General features: G+C 42.6%; 1 protein-coding gene across 3 annotated transcripts in view; it reads left to right on the top strand.

The window, feature by feature from the left end:
- The window catches only part of hacl1 (2-hydroxyacyl-CoA lyase 1), a 92,988-nt gene that overhangs the window by 42,615 nt on the left and 31,212 nt on the right, over positions 1–19,161 (top strand). For all 3 annotated transcript variants that reach the window (XM_048560021.2, XM_048560037.2, XM_048560028.2), the window contains 3 exons: positions 1,743–1,878; positions 5,342–5,447; positions 11,175–11,258. In XM_048560021.2, coding sequence (XP_048415978.1) covers positions 1,743–1,878; positions 5,342–5,447; positions 11,175–11,258 — 326 coding nt within the window. The remainder of the gene's footprint in view (positions 1–1,742; positions 1,879–5,341; positions 5,448–11,174; positions 11,259–19,161) is intronic.

Raw genomic sequence — 19,161 nt, 5'->3', positions numbered from 1 at the left:
TTGCTGATCTATCCACCCTTGGAAGCATTCCTCCATCTCCGATGCACAGTGGCAGCACTGTGTACCTACCATACAAACAATACATTGCATCAACTTGCCAAGCATCCTTCAGCAGCACCCTCTAGGCCCATCAACTGCATCACCTAGAGGGACAAGTGCAGTAGCAATGTTGAAACACAGTCACCTGCAGGTTCCCCTCCAAATTAAGTATTGTCCTTATTTGGAACTGTGCTGCTATTTTTTCACTGTTGTGGGATCAAAATCCTGGAATTATCAGGCAGTACAGTTGGCCTACCGACCACACATGCATTTCCAGATCAAGAATGCAGCTCACTACTACCTCCTCAAAGGCAATTACGGACGAACATGCTAACAGTCCAAGAAAGATTTGTACTTAAAAGCTAGTGGACTTCCTCCGGGGTGTGGTCTTAGGGTCATTGTTTTCTTTGCGTGTTAATGGCTTAGACTCAGACATACAGGGTACAATTTCAAAATTTGTGCATATTGCAAAACTTAGAAGTGTTGTGAATTGAGGAGTGTCGTGATAGACTTTAAGAGCTTTGGTACAAAGGTAGACAGAGACCAGGTGAAATTACTAAATGTGATACATTTTGGTTAGAAGAATTAGTAAAGGCAAATAAATCAGTGGGTACAATTCCAAAAGGGGTCAGGAACAGAATGTCCAGGCAGCATATTTACACAACTCGTTGAAGGTCACAAGGTAGGTTGCAAAAGTGGTCGAGGAGGTTTCGGGGATCGTACGCTGTATGACTTGAGGCATAGAGTATTAAAGAAATGTTATGATAAGCCGTAATAAAACATGATGTCAGCCTGAATTGGAATATTGTATTCAGTATTGGGGTCACTGTTTAGGAAGCATTTGAGGGTGAGGATAACAGTTGTGTGGAAGGGTTGGAGAAATTGGGTTTGTTTTCAATGTTCAAAACCTTGACAAGGGAGTGATAAGGGTGTGGAGCGCCCTCCCTGCCAATGTAGTTAACTCAGCCACATTAGGGGCATTTAAACAGTCCTTGGATAAGCATATGGATAATGATGGGATAGTGTAGGGGGAAGGGCTTAGATTAGTTCACAGGTCGGCGCAACATCGAGGGCTGAAGGGCCTGTTATGCGCTGTATTGTTCTATGTTCTATGTTCTAAGTCTGGATGGAACAGGAGAAGAGAAGCACTTCCCATTGGTAGGAGGATCAAGAGCAGATCAGACATATTTACACAGATCATTACAAGAATCAAAGATGGCATGGGGAAGCTAACCTTTACATATCAAATGGTTGTGAACTGTAATGCACAGCCTGAAGGAGTTGTGGAGGCAGATTGAATTCTGGCTTACAAAAGAGAATTAAATGTGTACTTGGAGAGAAAAAATGATGCAGAGCTACAGGGAAAGGAAAAAGCAGTGGAACTAACTTAATAGCTCTGGCAAAGACCTGATTTGGTCAGGCCTAATGGCTGTAACCTTTCTATAATTCTGTAATTCCCCAATGAATCCAAGGTGCCTTTATTTATGTAAAGCAAATTGCATATTGCATTGATTCCAAAGTGCATAGAGAGAAGCTATTACATCAACAAGCTATCGTGAAAGTCTGAGGATTACATGATATTGGATTAATAGTCAAAGGTTATGGGTATTGTAGCAAGATATATTCTTTTACAGTTATAATAAAAACATTTGTTTGTGAAAACATACATAACTTTACAGATGTATTGCCTTCATTTCTTAAAGGTGCAGCCTATTCTCGTGCTGAAGATAACATCAAAAAGCTTATAAACTTGTGTGGACTACCATTTCTGCCAACTCCAATGGGGAAAGGTGTGGTACCTGACAACCATCGCAACTGTGTCTCTGCAGCCAGGTCTAGGTTAGTACGGGAAATGATGCTGATGTCTTTTCAATGTGGAAAATATCTCTGGAAATTACATTCCAAATATTAAGCAATCTGTCAGGGTTTCATATTTAAGCGTAGTTCAATTTCCATTTTCTGTGTGTGGGAATACAACTGCAAATGCCCTTTCTCCATTAATTGCACTCTTAATTATACTAATATTCCTTTTTTTCTTTTGTAGCACTTTCATTGTCACTAAATTGCAATACATTTAGTTTTATCCTATGTACTTCAGGTTTCTAATCATCTTAATTCTATGATGATCCTGCCTTATCCCATAGTTTATCTTCCCCATCAAACTACATAAAGGCTAAAACATTTAAAACTGTTAAATTCAATGGAGCCTACAATCATCAGAGTCTTTAAAAATATCTTTGATTTGTGTGTGTGTGTGTGTGTGTGTGTGTGTGTGTGTGTGATTGCTAGAACATTTCTACTACCATGCGTTGTTTGTAAAATATAATTGTTATACAGTACAGAAATTTATGCTCCATGTGAACAATGCTGTAGGAACAGTTTTTTGGTATTGCATTATATCTGATAAGAGAGCCATGTTGCTGCAGCTACTTGTCTTCACATCATTTGGACAAACCCAAGGGTGTCAATATGATTGTTTGAAACTGTGGAGTTTTGCAATTGTCCTGATTAGTTTAAGGCAAAAAGATACAGCATCATGTTTACAAGTATCTGTTTCAACTCAAAAAAAAATAGGTGACAGCTGGTTCATAACTCAGGGCAAAACCTTAACCAATTAGAATTAACCTTATGGTTTAAAATCTAAAATAAAACAAAGAGCTGCAGCTGAAAATCTGAAACAAAAATGGAAATTTCTGGAAAAACTCAGAAGGTCTGACAGCATCAGTCAAGAGAAAGCAGAGTTAATGTTTTGATGAAGATTCACTGTACTCAAGATGTTAACTCTGCTTTCTTCCCGCAGATGCTGCCAGATCAGCTGAGTTTCTCTAGCAATGTCTGCTTTTGGTTTAAAATTTAAACAAAGTTTGACAGTTAACTGTCAATCCACATAAACTGCTACATTTTCCATGGCAACACCTCAGCTAATTAGAGTCTATTTGCAAATCACTCAGTGCTCGCCTTTCATACAGTATATGTGAATTTACTTTGGCATTTCTTACAAATTGTGCTAATGATTGCAAAATCAAAAGCTTTGAAAGAATATACCTTTTTTCAATAATACTCAAGTCCTGATTAATTACAAGACCCATTCCATCTACAAATATGATCTTACAGTTTTCACAGAGTTTATTAGTTTTATCAACATAAGTACAAAACAAATGACCCTTAATGAAGTAACAGTTTGCAGCCAATCTACTTTGGGGCACCAGTTCATTATGCTGATTGGGCACATTTCACTTTTTTTTTTGATTTAATTTCTCCTTCTGTCTTTGGTCTTCCTTGTGCAGCAAATCACTTGCAAGAATTTTTTTTAACCTTTTCTAGCTTCTACCCCTGTATATGATCAGGTATGCCCTGAACTCTAATTGGCTAGCTGACATATGGTCAGCACATGATTAATCCCAGATTGGCTAAACAGATTCCTAACTAGTTCCTTTAAAGCAATGGCCACCTCAATGACATCACTTCTTGCTGTTGCCTAAAGCATTCTCTGACAGGCCAATCACATTGTAAGATCACTGAATGCTTTTGAATGGGGGACCACTATCACCCCGTTTCCCAGTGGTTTACTTTTGGGTTATCTGTGTGGCATGTCAACTTCCTGCTGACGGGTGAATAGTGGTGGTGGATGAAGCCCTGGAGTGGGCATTGTCAAGGTAAAGGCCTTAATTGGCAATTGGGAAGGAAGGCAGTTCACAGAACTTCCTGTTCCAGACTTAATCTGTGCAAAAATGAGAAGGCACCAGGGTCCCCACCCATCATCCTCATGTTAGATTAAATAGTTGCCCTAGGAGCAAACTTGCCCAAAGGGAAAGGAATTGAATTCTGCCCAACGATTGGGATTGAGAAGTGACCAATTTTCCTCTATCTATCCAAGGGCCATTGAGATTTTTCCCCCTCTCCCCTACCACCTTGGCAAAGACGAGCTAAACCAGCCACTCATAGATTTCAAGTTGAGCACTCTGTACCCCTGGATTAGTTAGTTACCTACTTTTTTTATTCTGGTAATTCATCAGGAGACACTATTCACTGTTTCCCAAGTGCCTTGCATTTCCTGGCGTTATGTTTGTAGTTGGGGGGTGCTTTCCCCTTAGAAGAGAGCTGGTCAGGTGACCTGGAAAGACCTGGTAGAGGTGTGAGAATCATCAATAAAGTGTTCCTGTACAGATTTACATTGGTTTGCCAGGTATAGATTTCCTGGCTCCAAAGGAAGCATCAACATAATAATTGGTAACTTCTCTGGCTACTCTGGAAGACATTGGGTGGAATTTTCTGGGCCCACATGCAATTGGATGGAGCTGGGAAGCCTGAAAACTTAGCCATGCTGTCTTTGGTACAGCCACCCCACGCTTTCCCACTTTCATCCATGTAATTCCTGGGTGGGTGACCTTTTCACACTACCTTTACATAAGACTCTTGATCAATTGATGACCACTGAAGAACCACTCACGGACCTATTTCTGTGTAGGTGTCAATTTTCTCAGCTCCAAGAGGGATAAATAAGAGTCATCCTACTCAAATGGTAAACTGAGATTTCTCCCATTTGTTTTGGCTGCAGTCACTCCAGTTAAATCCCTTGATGTCTTACTTCTTTGATCTCTTTGGGCCTTGGAGAGTTGCTGCAGAAGTGCATGTCAGTGCCTGCGAACACACTGATTATGATTTATTTTTTGTCTATCTCTTTGAAATATAAACTTGAAGATGCAAAATGAAGCTGCTTTTGCTTTGCCCCATGATGTGATATTTGTAAGAATGGAGGACACCACATCCTCACTGTATCATTGGGAACATTTGTTCTTACAAAGCTTCATGCTCCCATCCTTGGAATAACAGTGATAGATGATGGGGACTCTGAGGAAGTTCTATGAAGACAGGAATTCTGTGTCTGGCTGAAAACAGCTCAACCTATTATTTAGTGGTCATCTTTTCCACAGTCATTCAGCTTAAAGTCTTTTAATTTATTTTTCCCATTCTAAATTTTATTAATGAGAAGAATGATTTTGCCTAGAAATCTTCACTAACTGATGCATCTGTTTGTTACTTTCTACATTAATGTGCTCACAAAAATGTTGTGAAGTGCCTCTCATACTCCATACACTGACTCAGCATTATCATAATACTCTAGTACCACCACATTGGCTTCTTCCAGAGCTTGCTCAAACTTCAAAGGAAAATGTAGTCCAATTTCAATGTGCATTATTTTCTCTTCCAGCTTCCCTTTCCTGGGAGAAAAGAGTTAAGAATGGTGTTATTAATTATTTGTCTACAATGAAGTTCTTGACCGAAAGCTTCTCTTACTCAGAGCTTTGCAGAATGCAGATGTGATTCTGCTGCTGGGAGCCAGGTTAAACTGGATTTTACATTTCGGACATCCACCAAGATTTCGTGCTGATGTGAAAATCATACAGGTATCGTGCAAAGAACTTCTATTTCAAAAGGATTGATCACCATTTTAACATATAGAAACTTAAAAACGTAGAAGATAGGAGCAGGAGGAGGCCATTTGGCCCTTCGAGCCTGCTCCGCCATTCTTCACGATCAAAGCAGATCATCCAACTCAATAGCCTTATCCTGCTTTCTCCCCATAACCTTTGATCCCATTCACCTCAAGTGCTATATCTAGACACCTCTTGTGTACATTCAATGTTTTGGCTTCACTACTTCCTGTGGTAATGAATTCCACAGGCTCAGCACTGTTTGGGTGGAGAACTGTCTCCTCATCTCCATCCTAAAAAGCCTACCCTAAATCCCCAGACTATGACCCCTGCATCGACCCTGTCCAGTCATGTTAGACTTTTATAAGTCTGTATGAGATCCCCCCTCATTCATCTGAACTCCAGCAAAAAGAATCCCAATCTAGTCAATCTCTCTTCGTACATCAGACTCGCCATCCATGGAATCCACATGGTAAACCTTCGCTGCACTCCCTCAAGAGCAAAAACATCCTTCCTCCGAAAAGGAGACCAAAACACTATTGCCCATAGTATCTCAGCCTCTAGATTAATGCTTTATTTTTAGTCCTACTGTTAGTTGTGTATGTATGTGCAAATAAAGCAAGTTGATTTATATACAATATTTAGATTATTAGATTATTACAGGCCACAATTGATTTTCTAACTGCTGGATCATTTGCTTTCCCAGTTTCTTTGCAAGATGTGAATCTTAAATATGTCCTCAATTTATCATTGCAGGATATTACCACATGACTATGGGAGGAATTTCTATCCCACTTGGCCTAAAGCAGGAGTAAGGGGCTTTTCATATATAATTATGGGAAGAGCATAATCACTGTCCTTTTGTTCCCATTTGGCCAACAGCAATTTTAAGTTGCAGATAGAAAGGAGAGTCAGACAAAAGTGGTGATGTAGACATTAACAATGCAAGTTAAGCTCTGAATGGGGTATTTTTAAAAATACATTTATTCTTAAGATATGGGCATTATGGCTGAACCAGTGTTGCCCATCCCCTGTTGCCCACTTCTTGAACCGCTGTAGTCCATGTGCTGTGGGTTGACCCTCAATGCCATTAGGGAGGGAATTCCAGGATTGTGACCCAGTGACAGAATTAGAATTAGAATTCCTACAGCATGGAAACAGGCCCTTTGGCCCAACAAGTCCACACCAAACCTCAGAGCATCCCACCCAGACCCATCCCCCTATAACCCACCTAATCTACACCTTCCTGAACACTACGGGTAATTTGGCATGGCCTATCCACCTAGCCTGCACATCTTTGGACTGTGGGAGGAAACCAGAGCACCCGGAGGAAACCCCCGCAAACACGGGGAGAATGTGCAAACTCCGCACAGTGAAGGAACAATTATATATTTCCAGTTCAGAATGGCTGATGCCTTGGAGAGGAATGTGCAGCTGGCATTCCCATGTATCTATTGCACTTATTGTTTAGATAGTAGCGGTTGTGGGTTTGGAAGGTGTTGTCTAAAGACTCTTAGTGAATTTCTATAGTGCATCTTGTAGATAGTACGCACAGCTGCTACTGAGCATTGTTAGTGAAGGAGTGAATGTTTATGGTTAAAATGCCAGTCAAGCAGGTTACTTTGTCATGATGGTGTCAGGTTTCTTGAATGTTGTTGGAGCAGAATTTATCCAGGAAAGTGGTAAGTGTTCCATCATACTCCTTTGTAAATAGCAGACAGGCTTTGGGGAGTCAGGAGGTAGTTTGCACACTGCAAGATCCATAGTGTCTGACTTGCTGTTGTAGCCACCGTATTTATATGTCTAGCCCAGTTCAGTTTCTAGTCAATGGTAACCATTAGGATGTCGACAGTAGGAAACTCAGTGATGGTGATGCCATTGCCACTGAAGGTTGAGCTGTACTGGAACAGCTTGGGCTATGGTGGGGTAACTTCTGGAACACAAGTCTTCAGTGCTGCTACCTGACCACCGCATTATTCTGTAGTCTGATCGGGGGAGTGAGAGGGCAACAGTTATCACTGCCAAGGTACGATGGTAGATTGAGGGACAGGTGAGGCCCAGGTAAGTAGGAATGTTTACAGGTTTTTAAAGGCTTGTATGTGAATAAAGAGGAGAAAGAACACTACTGTAATCAACTGCAATCATGACCCTTCTTTTAATCTGCCCATCCCTCTCCCCAGATCCCTAACTATGAGGAAACATTTGCCAAGTTCCTGGCACCTACCTTTTTCCACGAGACGTCCTGCTATCACCTACTGGCCTGGCACCGATCCTTGCTGGGGTTGGATACTAATTCAATCTATCTTGTGAAAGAGAGGACAGGAGCCAGAATTTGTTGGAGCCTCACGCAGTTCTAGAAGTGGCTAGAACTTATCATATGACTTGGTCCCTCCACCCACCATTTCAGCCTCTGAAAAGCCAGCAAAACTTTGTGAATGACACATACTAGTCTGAATGGCCTTGTACATATTAAAACAGAGATCCAGTATGACCAGAACATTTGCTTCCCAGTCTTCTTGAGTTTATATGTACCACATTTTTCCCCATCTCATTAACACCTCCCTGAATGACTTGCTTCACAACAAAGGAACAGGAGTAACTCTGGTATTTTCTTGTTAGTGAGATAATATTCATTGAAGGGGAGAAGTGTGTAAACCACAAGTGCTATGGTAATATTAGTTATAAATCACAACTTCCTAGACTATGTACTGTAACCTCTACAGAGGTCACAAGACAAGATTTTAAAATTGTGAGCTTTGAAGTGCAATGATACCTGTGGAGCTGAGACTGAATGTTAGTAACAGTGAGACCCCTTTAACTCCTCTTTCTTTATTTGTGGGTATAGCTTAAAGATCAGATCTTTGCGACCTGATTGCGGCTAAAATAATGCTTTTGAAAAGGTATGCATTTTTCTATATTGAGAAAATCTCCATGGATTGGCTAATTGGAACCGTGATGAATTTGGCCTGTTTGAAACCCCCTTACATTTAATCTGGTACTGACCATCCCTCCTGGGAACATGCACATTAAACCACAGTCAAAGCAGGAAATTGCTTGGGAATCGCAATCAACATGGTCACATGACCCAAAGCAGCTCTCCAACTAACTCTCTCGAAGTGAGATGAAGACAGATTATAAACTGGAAATTATGAGATTTTCAGCAAATTGCATTGCTTAATTTTTCAAAAGAAAAGAGTATTAATCTGTCTTTTAGCACCCGAAAAATAAATGTGTCTGAAACTCCGTTCTTCCAGCAGTTTTATACATGGTAGAATTTTACAGTTCACCTCCTTGCAGGGTGGAAGGGGAGGTTGCAATATTCTGGCTGGCCTTGCCTCCCATCCCCAGCTAGTAAGCTATTTTACAGGAAGCAGCTGAGGCCGAGGGCAGTCGGCCTACCCTTGCTCCAGTTGAGGCCCTTTATTGGCCACTCAAGCCCCACTTCCTACCTGGCTGCATTTCTCAGGCTGGGGAGAGATGTTTGACGACAGAGGGACCCATCTCCCTGCTTGACCTTCAGGTAGGAGAGTGGAGTTGGATAGGTGCTGGAATCACTGGCTTCCTTCCAGATCAGAGGCCAGCGCTGCTGCCTCCTGACCTCATCTGGCTGTTGCAAGCACCAACATGGGCCTTCCCTCTAGTGACTGCCGTGAGACCCCCAAACTTATCTCTAGGATTTAGAATCTGGGGATTGCTTGTAATCTCAGGAAAGACCAACACCGTTTTCGTGCAGCTGAGACTAGGGAGGTGCTAACTAATCATATTGCCCAAGCATCTCTTTGCAGAGGTACTTTTAGCCAGGTCAGAGGAGAAGAGTCTCACCTAACGCCAATTAAATGCAGCTTCATTGGGACGGATTCATTCCCTGCCCAACTCTTTGGGTGGCAGGGCAGGAAACCTGCCATCTGTAGAATTTTGGCCTCAACAAAGGAGGTTTGGTGGCATAGTGGTTAGCACTCATAGTGCCAGGAAACTGGGTTCAATTCCAGCCTTGGGTGACTGTCTGTGTAGGGGTTGCATGTTCTCCTTCTGCCTGTAAGGGTTTCTGCTGGGTGCTCCGGGTTCCTCCCATAATCCAAGGTGGATTGGCCATGCTACATTGTCTGCAAGTGTCCAGGGATGTGCTGGCAAGATGGATTAGCCATGAGAAGTGTGGGCTTATAGGGAGAGGCTGAGTGACTGAGTGTGGGTGGGATGCTCTTCAGAGGGTCAGTGTAGACTTGATGGGCCAAATGGTTTCTTTGCAAACTGTAGGGATTCTATGATTCCTCAGTATTTTGAATTCAGCCTACATTGAAAACAATTGATGCTGGAATGTTACTGTGCCTGTGAAAAGGCACGTCAGTCGATGTTTTAACTAAAACAAAAAGCCACTGACCCTTTGAAGAAGATCCACTGATTTGGTTAAGATTGCACACAGCCGGCAACCAGACGGCAGTGTCAGAGATAATGGGAACTGCAGATGCTGGAGATTCCAAGATAATACAACGTGAGGCTGGATGAACACAGCAGGCCAAGCAGCATCTCAGGAGCACAAAAGCTGACGTTTTGGGCCTAGACCCTTCATCAGAGAGGGGGATGGGGGGAGGGAACTGGAATAAATAGGGAGAGAGGGGGAGGCGGACCGAAGATGGAGAGTAAAGAAGATAGGTGGAGAGAGTGTAGGTGGGGAGGTAGGGAGGGGATAGGTCAGTCCAGGGAAGACGGACAGGTCAAGGAGGTGGGATGAGGTTAGTAGGTAGCTGGGGGTGCGGCTTGGTGTGGGAGGAAGGGATGGGTGAGAGGAAGAACCGGTTAGGGAGGCAGAGACAGGTTGGACTGGTTTTGGGATGCAGTGGGTGGGGGGGAAGAGCTGGGCTGGTTGTGTGGTGCAGTGGGGGGAGGGGATGAACTGGGCTGGCTTAGGGATGCAGTAGGGGAAGGGGAGATTTTGAAACTGGTGAAGTCCACATTGATACCATATGGCTGCAGGGTTCCCAGGCGGAATATGAGTTGCTGTTCCTGCAACCTTCGGGTGGCATCATTGTGGCAGTGCAGGAGGCCCATGATGGACATGTCATCAAGAGAATGGGAGGGGGAGTGGAAATGGTTTGCGACTGGGAGGTGCAGTTGTTTGTTGCGAACTGAGCGGAGGTGTTCTGCAAAGCGGTCCCCAAGCCTCCGCTTGGTTTCCCCAATGTAGAGGAAGCCGCACCGGGTACAGTGGATGCAGTATACCACATTGGCAGATGTGCACGTGAACCTCTGCTTAATGTGGAATGTCATCTTGGGGCCTGGGATGGGGGTGAGGGAGGAGGTGTGGGGACAAGTGTAGCATTTCCTGCTGTTGCAGGGGAAGGTGCCGGGTGTGGTGGGGTTGGAGGGCAGTGTGGCCTGCTTTCCTCGTGTCCCAGCCCAATTAGCACAGCCATTAATTGGCAGCAAACCAGTCTCTTGTGTTAGTTAGACCCTGACCCCATTAAAACGCTGGCCAGGCTATCAATGTGACCCAGGATCAGTCTAATTTCCTGATAAGTGCCTCAAACAGGAAAATGCAGTCTTTATTTCCAGCATTTCCTGTCTTTATGTCAGATTTTTAAAAATTGCCAGTTATCTTTCTTTCTCTGATCTCAATTTTACTGCACCTTTCTATTTGTTACATTTATGTTACATGTGGCCCTTAGATACAAAACAACGACTTCACTTTTGTTTTTAAATAAGGTTGATCTGTGTGCTGAAGAACTAGGAAATAATGTGAAGCCTGTTGCTGCCTTACTAGGTGATGTGAATGCTGTGGTCGAACAGGTAATTCAATATTTTCACAATGATTTCCTTTTCTGAGTTACTTTTCTCACTTCCTAGATATCTCGTCTGGCATAATGTTATGGTTTAACCACTCTTCACCTCATAAAACATCACTGGATCTTGCTGTTCATGTTTGCCGGCCAAGAAAACATTGATTCTTTTCTGCAAACCATCTTCTTAAACGCTTCTCCCCTGTTTCCTCCACCCTCACCCCAGCAGTAAATGCAAGAAACTCATGCACTATTTGGTCACTAAGATTGACACCATCTGATCAGCTGCTTCTGTCACATCCCTCCCTTTCAGTGACCCACTAAACCAATCTTTCTTTCTGTGATCCTGTTCTTTGCCCTAGGCAAGACCTGGCACCGTTCTGCAGTCTCTTTCCCCTCACGCTCCCTCCAAGTTCATCTTGACTAAAGACCTACTTCCTACTCCCTTGAACCTATTCCCACTAAACTGCTGAGCATCCAACTTCCTGTCGAGGCTCTTACATTTGCTGATGTTATTTTTGCTTGTCTCTTTTCAGCTGTGGTCTCCTTCTTAAAATCTGCTCTCGTCACCCTTCTCAAAACAACAAACACTGATCTACCTTCTTCGCAAACATCAGACCCCTCTCTAACTTCCCTTTAGTCTGAAGTCCTTGATCATGCTATACCCCAAATCTGTGTCCATCTGTCATTTTTGAGCCCCCGTGATCAGCTTTCTGCCCCTGCCTCAGCACAGAAAGAGCAAAAGCAGAAGTTGCTGGAAAAGCTCAGCACATCTGGCAGCATCTGTGAAGAAAGTATCAGAGTTAACATATTGGGCCTAGTGACCTTCAGAACTTTGTTCCTGATTTACAGCCTCTTTTGGTTTATATTCAGTACAGAAAGAGCCCTTTCTGAAGTTACAGATGAACTGCTATGTGTTTGTGTGACAACGACGAACTTTCCCTCTTAGTTTTTCTTGGCCTTTTCCAATCTTTTCCCCAGCTTGTGATACCATTTGCTCCTAAGTCCCTCTGCTATCATCCAGCTGAGTGGGACCGTCCTTACATCATTAAATTTTTATCCATCTAATAATAACTAGACAATCATGTGTAATGACTTCTCGTACAGCCTTGTGCTCTTACTCCTGTGTACCCCCAGAATCCATCCATTGTCTCTGCCTGTTCCTTAACTATGTGCTAGTCCTCAGCAAAATCATCTAAAGGTACAGCATTAGTTTGCCCCTGTAGACTATTGATACTTGACTCTATCTAATCCGTCGGCGCTCTCCACTCCTCCACTGTTGCTAAATGATCAGACTGCTTATTCTCCATTTAAATAATGGGAAAAATCCATTATCTTCAATCTCCACTGCAAACTCTTCACTTCCCACTGACTCCTCCCTGGTGACTGCCTGAGGCTGAACCAGACTACACTTAACCTTGATCTCATATTCGGCCTAAGCATTTGCTTTCAATCACATAACTGGCCTGATCACTAAGTCTGCCAGTTTCCACCTTCGTAACATCGCCCAGCTGAAATCTGATATCTACATTGCTATTAGAATATTTGGCTCACCCTGTGCGTTTGGCCTGCAAACAAGTACATTTTTCAAATCACACTAACCCACGTTGATCCTATATTCCTCCAGCCTCATTATCTTCATCAGAGAAGTGCATAGGACCATTTGGTTTTTCAACATGTTTGTAGCTAATATCATTCACTGTGGTTTCGCGATGTAGTTCATTCTCATGAGTCACGATTCTTTGGAATTCTCTTATTGAAAAGGCAATTGAAGGAGAGTCTGAATATTTTTAAGGCAGAGGTGGCTAGGTTCTTGATAAACAAGAGAGTGAAAGGTTATCAGAGATTGTTGGGATTTTAAATTTGAGGTTACAATCAGATCAGTCATGATCTTATTAAATGGCAGAGATGGCTTGAGAGGCCAAATGGCCTACTCTTGTTCCTTGTTTGTTTCAAAATCTCTTGAAACAGTAGCATTTTATTCATGACTCATGAGCTTCTCACCTAATACACTTTGTCCACAGAGGAATTTAATGATTGTTAAATTGATCTATGAAATTAAAGAACTCTACAAAGTTAACATTATATTTAGTAACTAAGCTATAGATCAGTTTCATGTATTTAGCTCATCTACTGTAATTTTCAAAAATATAGTTGTTTTTACAGGTCTTCTCCATGGAGACCTGGATCTTCTCCATTTTGTTGAATAAGGAGTAGAGTAAACCCATTGTGAATAGCATAAGTAAAAGAATAAGCCTGTTTATTTTTAAACACTGCATTCGATCTTCAGTCTGCAGTGTCTGAGAAAGTAGGTCAGGGTGGAGTTGGTAGAAATTTGGAGCTTCAGACAGCTCAGTTGCTGCCTTCACCAAAGGAGTGAGTCAGTGCCTTCAAAACATTCTAATTCTGGAATCAGCGTCAACATCGAGCTATCTCATCACTTATATTGCAGCTACAGGTGTAAAGCCATTTAGTCTACTTCCCATGTACTAGATATTTTTGTGCAATCCAAACTGTGTTGCCATATCCTAACTTGCTGGTGGTCTCATTCACCTTTCACCTTTCTGTTTGCTGATATACATTGGTGCAACTTTTGGCATTGCCCTTGGCTTGGAAAGTTTCACTTCGGTTTTTCAAATCTTTCCATGACCTCCTCACCTCCCCGCAAGCAGTTCTCTGCTACCTGTTCCAAGTCAACAACCCTCCAAAATATTTTAGCCATTGCTAATCTGACCCCTTGCTCATGTTTGATTTGGGTTTCATTGCAACATTGTTACTGTTGTGTGGTCTGCATTCTCTGTTGTCTTAAACCTCTTTGTTCTTTAAGACTCCTAAAAATCTTGCGATCTTCAAGACTTGTGTTTGTGTAGCACCTTCATGAGTTCAGGATGTCCCAAAGTGCTTTGCACCAAAGTAAATATTTACAACTGCTATGATGCAGTTTTATTGTGTGAAAAGTGCTAAATAAATGCAAACTGTTCTTGAAGCTGGAGCAAAGCACAGATATTTTGTGTAGGAATGTGAAAAAAAGCCAAATTGCTGCTGTGAATGCAGTTGATTTTCAAATGGATAGAAACATGAATGGAAGTGTGCTTTTTATATCTAATTTCTGAGTCACTTCATTGTTGTAATTTGATACTGATTCAGGTGTCAGTTTTAGTAAGCACTGAGAATATTGAATATGTTAAATGTAAACAGTTAGAAGTGCTGCCAGAGAGAGACAGAAATTGTGAAAACATTAGCAGCAAGAGTAAAGGCACAAGGACTGATAGAAAATGATCAATGACAACAGAGAATGGAAACCCCCAAGGCCTAAGTGTAAGGCGACGTAAAATAATGGATTAAACTTGAGTGTGTTTGTGTGTAAGTCGCTCAAATTGACATAAACAAAACCAAAATTTTCTGGAAAATCTCAACAGGTCAGGCAATATCTGTGGAGAGAAGTCACAGCCGACATTTTGGGTCAAGTGACCCTTCCTCACAACAGTTCTGATGAAGGATCACTGGACTCGAAACGTTAACTGTGATTTCTGTCCAAAGATGCTACCAGTCCTGCTGAGCTTTTCCACCACCTTCTGTTTTTATTATGATCTACAACATCCGCAGTTCTTTTGGTTTTTATTAAAGGTGATTGAATGGGTTCAGAGCATGGTTAAAAAAAAATTTAGTATCCTAGGCTTTATCAATGGGAACATAAGGTACAGAAGTGAAAAGTTTATGTTGACCTGAAGAAATCACTGACTCAGCCGAAGTTACAGTGTTGCCTCCAGTTCTCGAAACGGAACTTTTGGAAGGATGTGAATGTGGGAAACAGTGAGAAAATAATCCCTGAGAAATGTTTCAGAGATGAAGAACTTTACTCATGAAGATATATTTTAGAAGTGAGAATTGTTTTCTTTGAAGAAAATCGAGGCTGAGAGGAGATTTAATTGAGGTATTCAGAATCATGTGGGCTGTATTCAGAATAGAGAAGGAGAAACTGTTGCCACTCATGAAGGGATCTCGGACATCATGACACAGATTCAAAGTCATTGAAAAGATAAGAAAAACTGACATAAGAAAAAGGTTTTTCACACAGTGCGTGGCTCGGGCTGTGACTGTGATGGAGGCAGATTCAACTGAAGCATTCAAAAAGGAATTGAACCTGTATCTGACAAAGTATACTGTGCAGTGACACAGAGGGAACTAAGTGAATTATTCATTTTGAGTAGTTGCAATGGGCTGGAAGATCTGTCTTCTGCAATGCACTCATTCTATAATTGACGCTGCAGGCAAATCACTCAGTTCGGGTCCTATCGAGGGCACTCAGCTGCTAGCTTTATTATAGACCTGATCAAAACATGGACAAATGAGCTGACTTCCAGAGGTCGAGCCCTAGCAAAACTGAAATCAATGGGAATCAAGGGAAAAACTCTAAGATCATTGCAGTCATCCATAGCACAGACGAAGATGGCTGTAGCTGTTGGAGGTTAGTCTTCTCAGCTTCAGGACACCTCTTCAGGAGTTTCTCATGGCAATGTCCTAGGCCCAACTATTGTCAGTTGCTACATTACAAGGTCAAAAGTCAAGATGTTTGCCGATAGTGCACAATGTACAGCACCATTCATGACTTCTCAAATCCTGAAGCAGTTCATGTTCAGATGCAGCAAAACCTGGACAATATTCAGACTTTGGCTGAAAAGTTGCAAATAACATTTGCCCTACATTTAAACTAATTCAGCAGGGGGATGGGAACCAAATTGTAGTTCGAGTATAGAAAAGGTTGAGAGTAGGGAGGCTCGAAATAAAGTTTCAGGGACGCAAGATGGCACCGGCAAGCAAGACGTTGGTTTGAAGTGTGTCTACTTCAACGCCAGGAGCATCCGGAATAAGGTGGGTGAACTTGCAGCATGGGTTAGTACCTGGGACTTCGATGTTGTGGCCATTTCGGAGACATGGATAGAGCAGGGACAGGAATGGTTGTTGCAGGTTCCGGGATTTAGATGTTTCAGTAAGAACAGAGAAGATGGTAAAAGGGGGGAGGTGTGGCATTGTTGGTCAACGACAGTGTTACAGTTGCAGAAAGGATGTTTGGGGACTCGTCAACTGAGGTAGTATGGGCTGAGGTTAGAAACAGGAAAGGAGACGTCACCCTGTTGGGAGTTTTCTATAGGCCTCCGAATAGTTCCAGAGAATGTAGAGGAAAGGATCGCAAAGATGATTCTCGAAAGGAGTGAGAGAGACAGGGTAGTTGTCATGGGGGACTTCAACTTTCCAAATATTGACTGGGAACACTATAGTTCGAGTACTATAGATGGGTCAGTTTTTGTCCAATGTGTGCAGGAGGGCTTCCTGACAGTATGTAGATAGGCCAACAGGGGCGAAGCCACATTAGATTTGGTATTGGGTAATGAGCCCGGCCAGGTGTTAGATTTGGAAGTAGGTGAGCACTTTGGTGATAGCGATCATAATTCTGTTATGTTTACTTTAGTGATGGAAAGGGATAGGTGTATACCACTGGGCAAGAGTTATAGCTGGGGGAAAGGTAATTATGATGAGATTAGGCAAGATTTAGGGAGCATAGGATGGGGAAGGAAATTGCAGGCAATGGGCACACAGAAATGTGGAGCTTGTTCAAGGAAAAGCTCCTGTGTGTCCTAGATAAGTATGTACCTGTCAGGCAGGGAGGAAGCTGTAGAGCCGTGGTTTACAAAGGAGGTGGAATCTCTGGTCAAGAGGAAGAAGAAGGCATATGTTAGGATGAGATGTGAAGGCTCAGTTAGGGCGCTTGAGGGTAACGAAGTAGCCAGGAAAGACCTAAAGAGAGAGCTCAGAAGAGCCAGGAGGAGACATGAGAAGTTGTTGACGGATAGGATCAGGGTAAACCCTAAGGCTTTCTATACGTATTTAAGGAATAAAAGAATGACGAAAGTAAGATTAGGGCCAATCAAGGATAGTAGTGGTAAGTTGTGTGTGGAGTCAGAGGAGATAGGGGAAGCACTAAATGAATATTTTTCAACAGTATTCACTCTAGAAAACGACAATGTTGTCGAGAATACTGAGATAGATGCTACTAGACTAGGTGGGATTGAGGTTCACAAGGAAGAGGTATTAGAAATCCTACAGAGGGTGAAGATAGATAAGTCCCCTGGGCCGGATGGGATTTATCCTAGGATCCTCTGGGAAGCCAGGAAGGAGATTGCCGAGCCTTTGGCATTGATCTTTAACTCGTCATTGTCTACAGGAATAGTGCCAGATGACCGGAGGGTAGCAAATGTGGTTCCCCTGTTCAAGAAGGGGAGTAGAGACAACCCTGGTAATTATTAGACCAGTGAGCCTTACCTCAGTTGTTGGTAAAGTGTTGGAAAAGGTTATAAGAGATAGGATTTATAATCATCTAGAAAAGAATAAATTGATTAGGGATAGTCAGCACGGTTTTGTGAAGTGAAGGTTGTGCCTCACAAAGCTTATTGAGTTCTTTGAGAAGGTGACCAAACAGGTAGATGAGAGTAAACCGGTTGATGTGGTGTATATGGATTTCAGCAAGGCGTTCGATAAGGTTCCCCACAATAGGCTATTGTACAAAATGCGGAGGAATGGAATTGTGGTAGATATAGCAGTTTGGATCAGAAATTGGCTTGCTGAAAGAAGACAGAGGATGGTAGTTATGGGAAATATTCATCCTGGAGACCAATTACTAGTGGTGTACCACAAGGGTCGGTGTTGGGTCCACTGCTGTTTGTCATTTTTATAAATGACCTGGATGAGGGCGTAGAAAGATTGGTTAGTAAATTTGCAGACAACAATAAGGTCGGTGGAGTTGTGGATAGTGACGAAGGATGCTGTAGGTTGCAGAGAGACATAGATAAGCTGCAGAGCTGGGCTGAGAGGTGGCAAATGGAGTTTAATGCAGACAAGTGTGAGGTAATGCACTTTGGTAGGAGTAACCGGAAGGCAAAATACAGGGCTGATGGTAATATTCTTAGTAGTGTAGATGAGCAGAGAGATCTCAGTGTCCATGTACACAAATCCTTGAAAGTTGCCACCCAGATTGACAGGGCTGTTAAGAAGGCATACAGTGTTTTAGCTTTTATTAATAGAGGGATGGAGTTCTGGAACCAAGAGGTTATGGTGAAGCTGTACAAAACTCTGGTGCGGCCGCACTTGGAGTATTGCGTACAGTTCTGGTCACCGCATTATAAGAAGGATGTGGAAGCTTTGGAAAGGGTGCAGAGATTTACTAGGATGTTGCCTGGTATGGAGGGAAGGTCTTATGAGGAAAGGCTGAGGGATTTGAGGCTGTTTTCATTAGAGAGAAGAAGGTTGAGAGGTGACTTAATTGAAACATATAAAATAATCAGAGGGTTAGATAGGGTGGATAGGGAGAGCCTTTTTCCTCGGATGGTGATGGCGAGCACAAGGGGGCATAACTTTAAATTGAGGGGTGAAAGATATAGGACAGATGTCAGAGGTGGTTTCTTTACTCAGAGAGTAGTAAGGGAATGGAACGCTTTGCCTGCAACGGTAGTAGATTAGCTAACTTTAGGTACATTTAAGTCGTCATTGGACAAGCATATGGACGTACATGGAATAGTGTAGGTTAGATGCGGTTCAGATTGGTATGGCAGGTCGGCACAACATCGAGGGCCGAAGGGCCTGTACTGTGCTGTAATGTTCTATGTTCTATGTACATATGTGCCAAGCAATGACCAGCTTTAACAGGAGAATCCATTCTCTAAACTTCTCTCTGTGTCACTGCACAGTATTCTTTGTCAGATGCAGAAACAGTTAGCCATGTAAGTGCACCCTCTCAAAGAGCAGTCAGTGGCTAGGAATCCTGCATGTCCTTCTTCGATAAGGCACAAGCCAGGAGAGCGATAGAATACTCCCCACTTGCCTGGATGAGTACGGCTCCAACAAAATTCAGGAAGCTT

This window comes from Stegostoma tigrinum, chromosome 2, assembly GCF_030684315.1.
Source record: "Stegostoma tigrinum isolate sSteTig4 chromosome 2, sSteTig4.hap1, whole genome shotgun sequence".
Taxonomy (NCBI): domain Eukaryota; kingdom Metazoa; phylum Chordata; class Chondrichthyes; order Orectolobiformes; family Stegostomatidae; genus Stegostoma; species Stegostoma tigrinum.
Note: the sequence above shows the minus strand (reverse complement) of the source record. Positions and strands in the feature narration are given on the sequence as shown.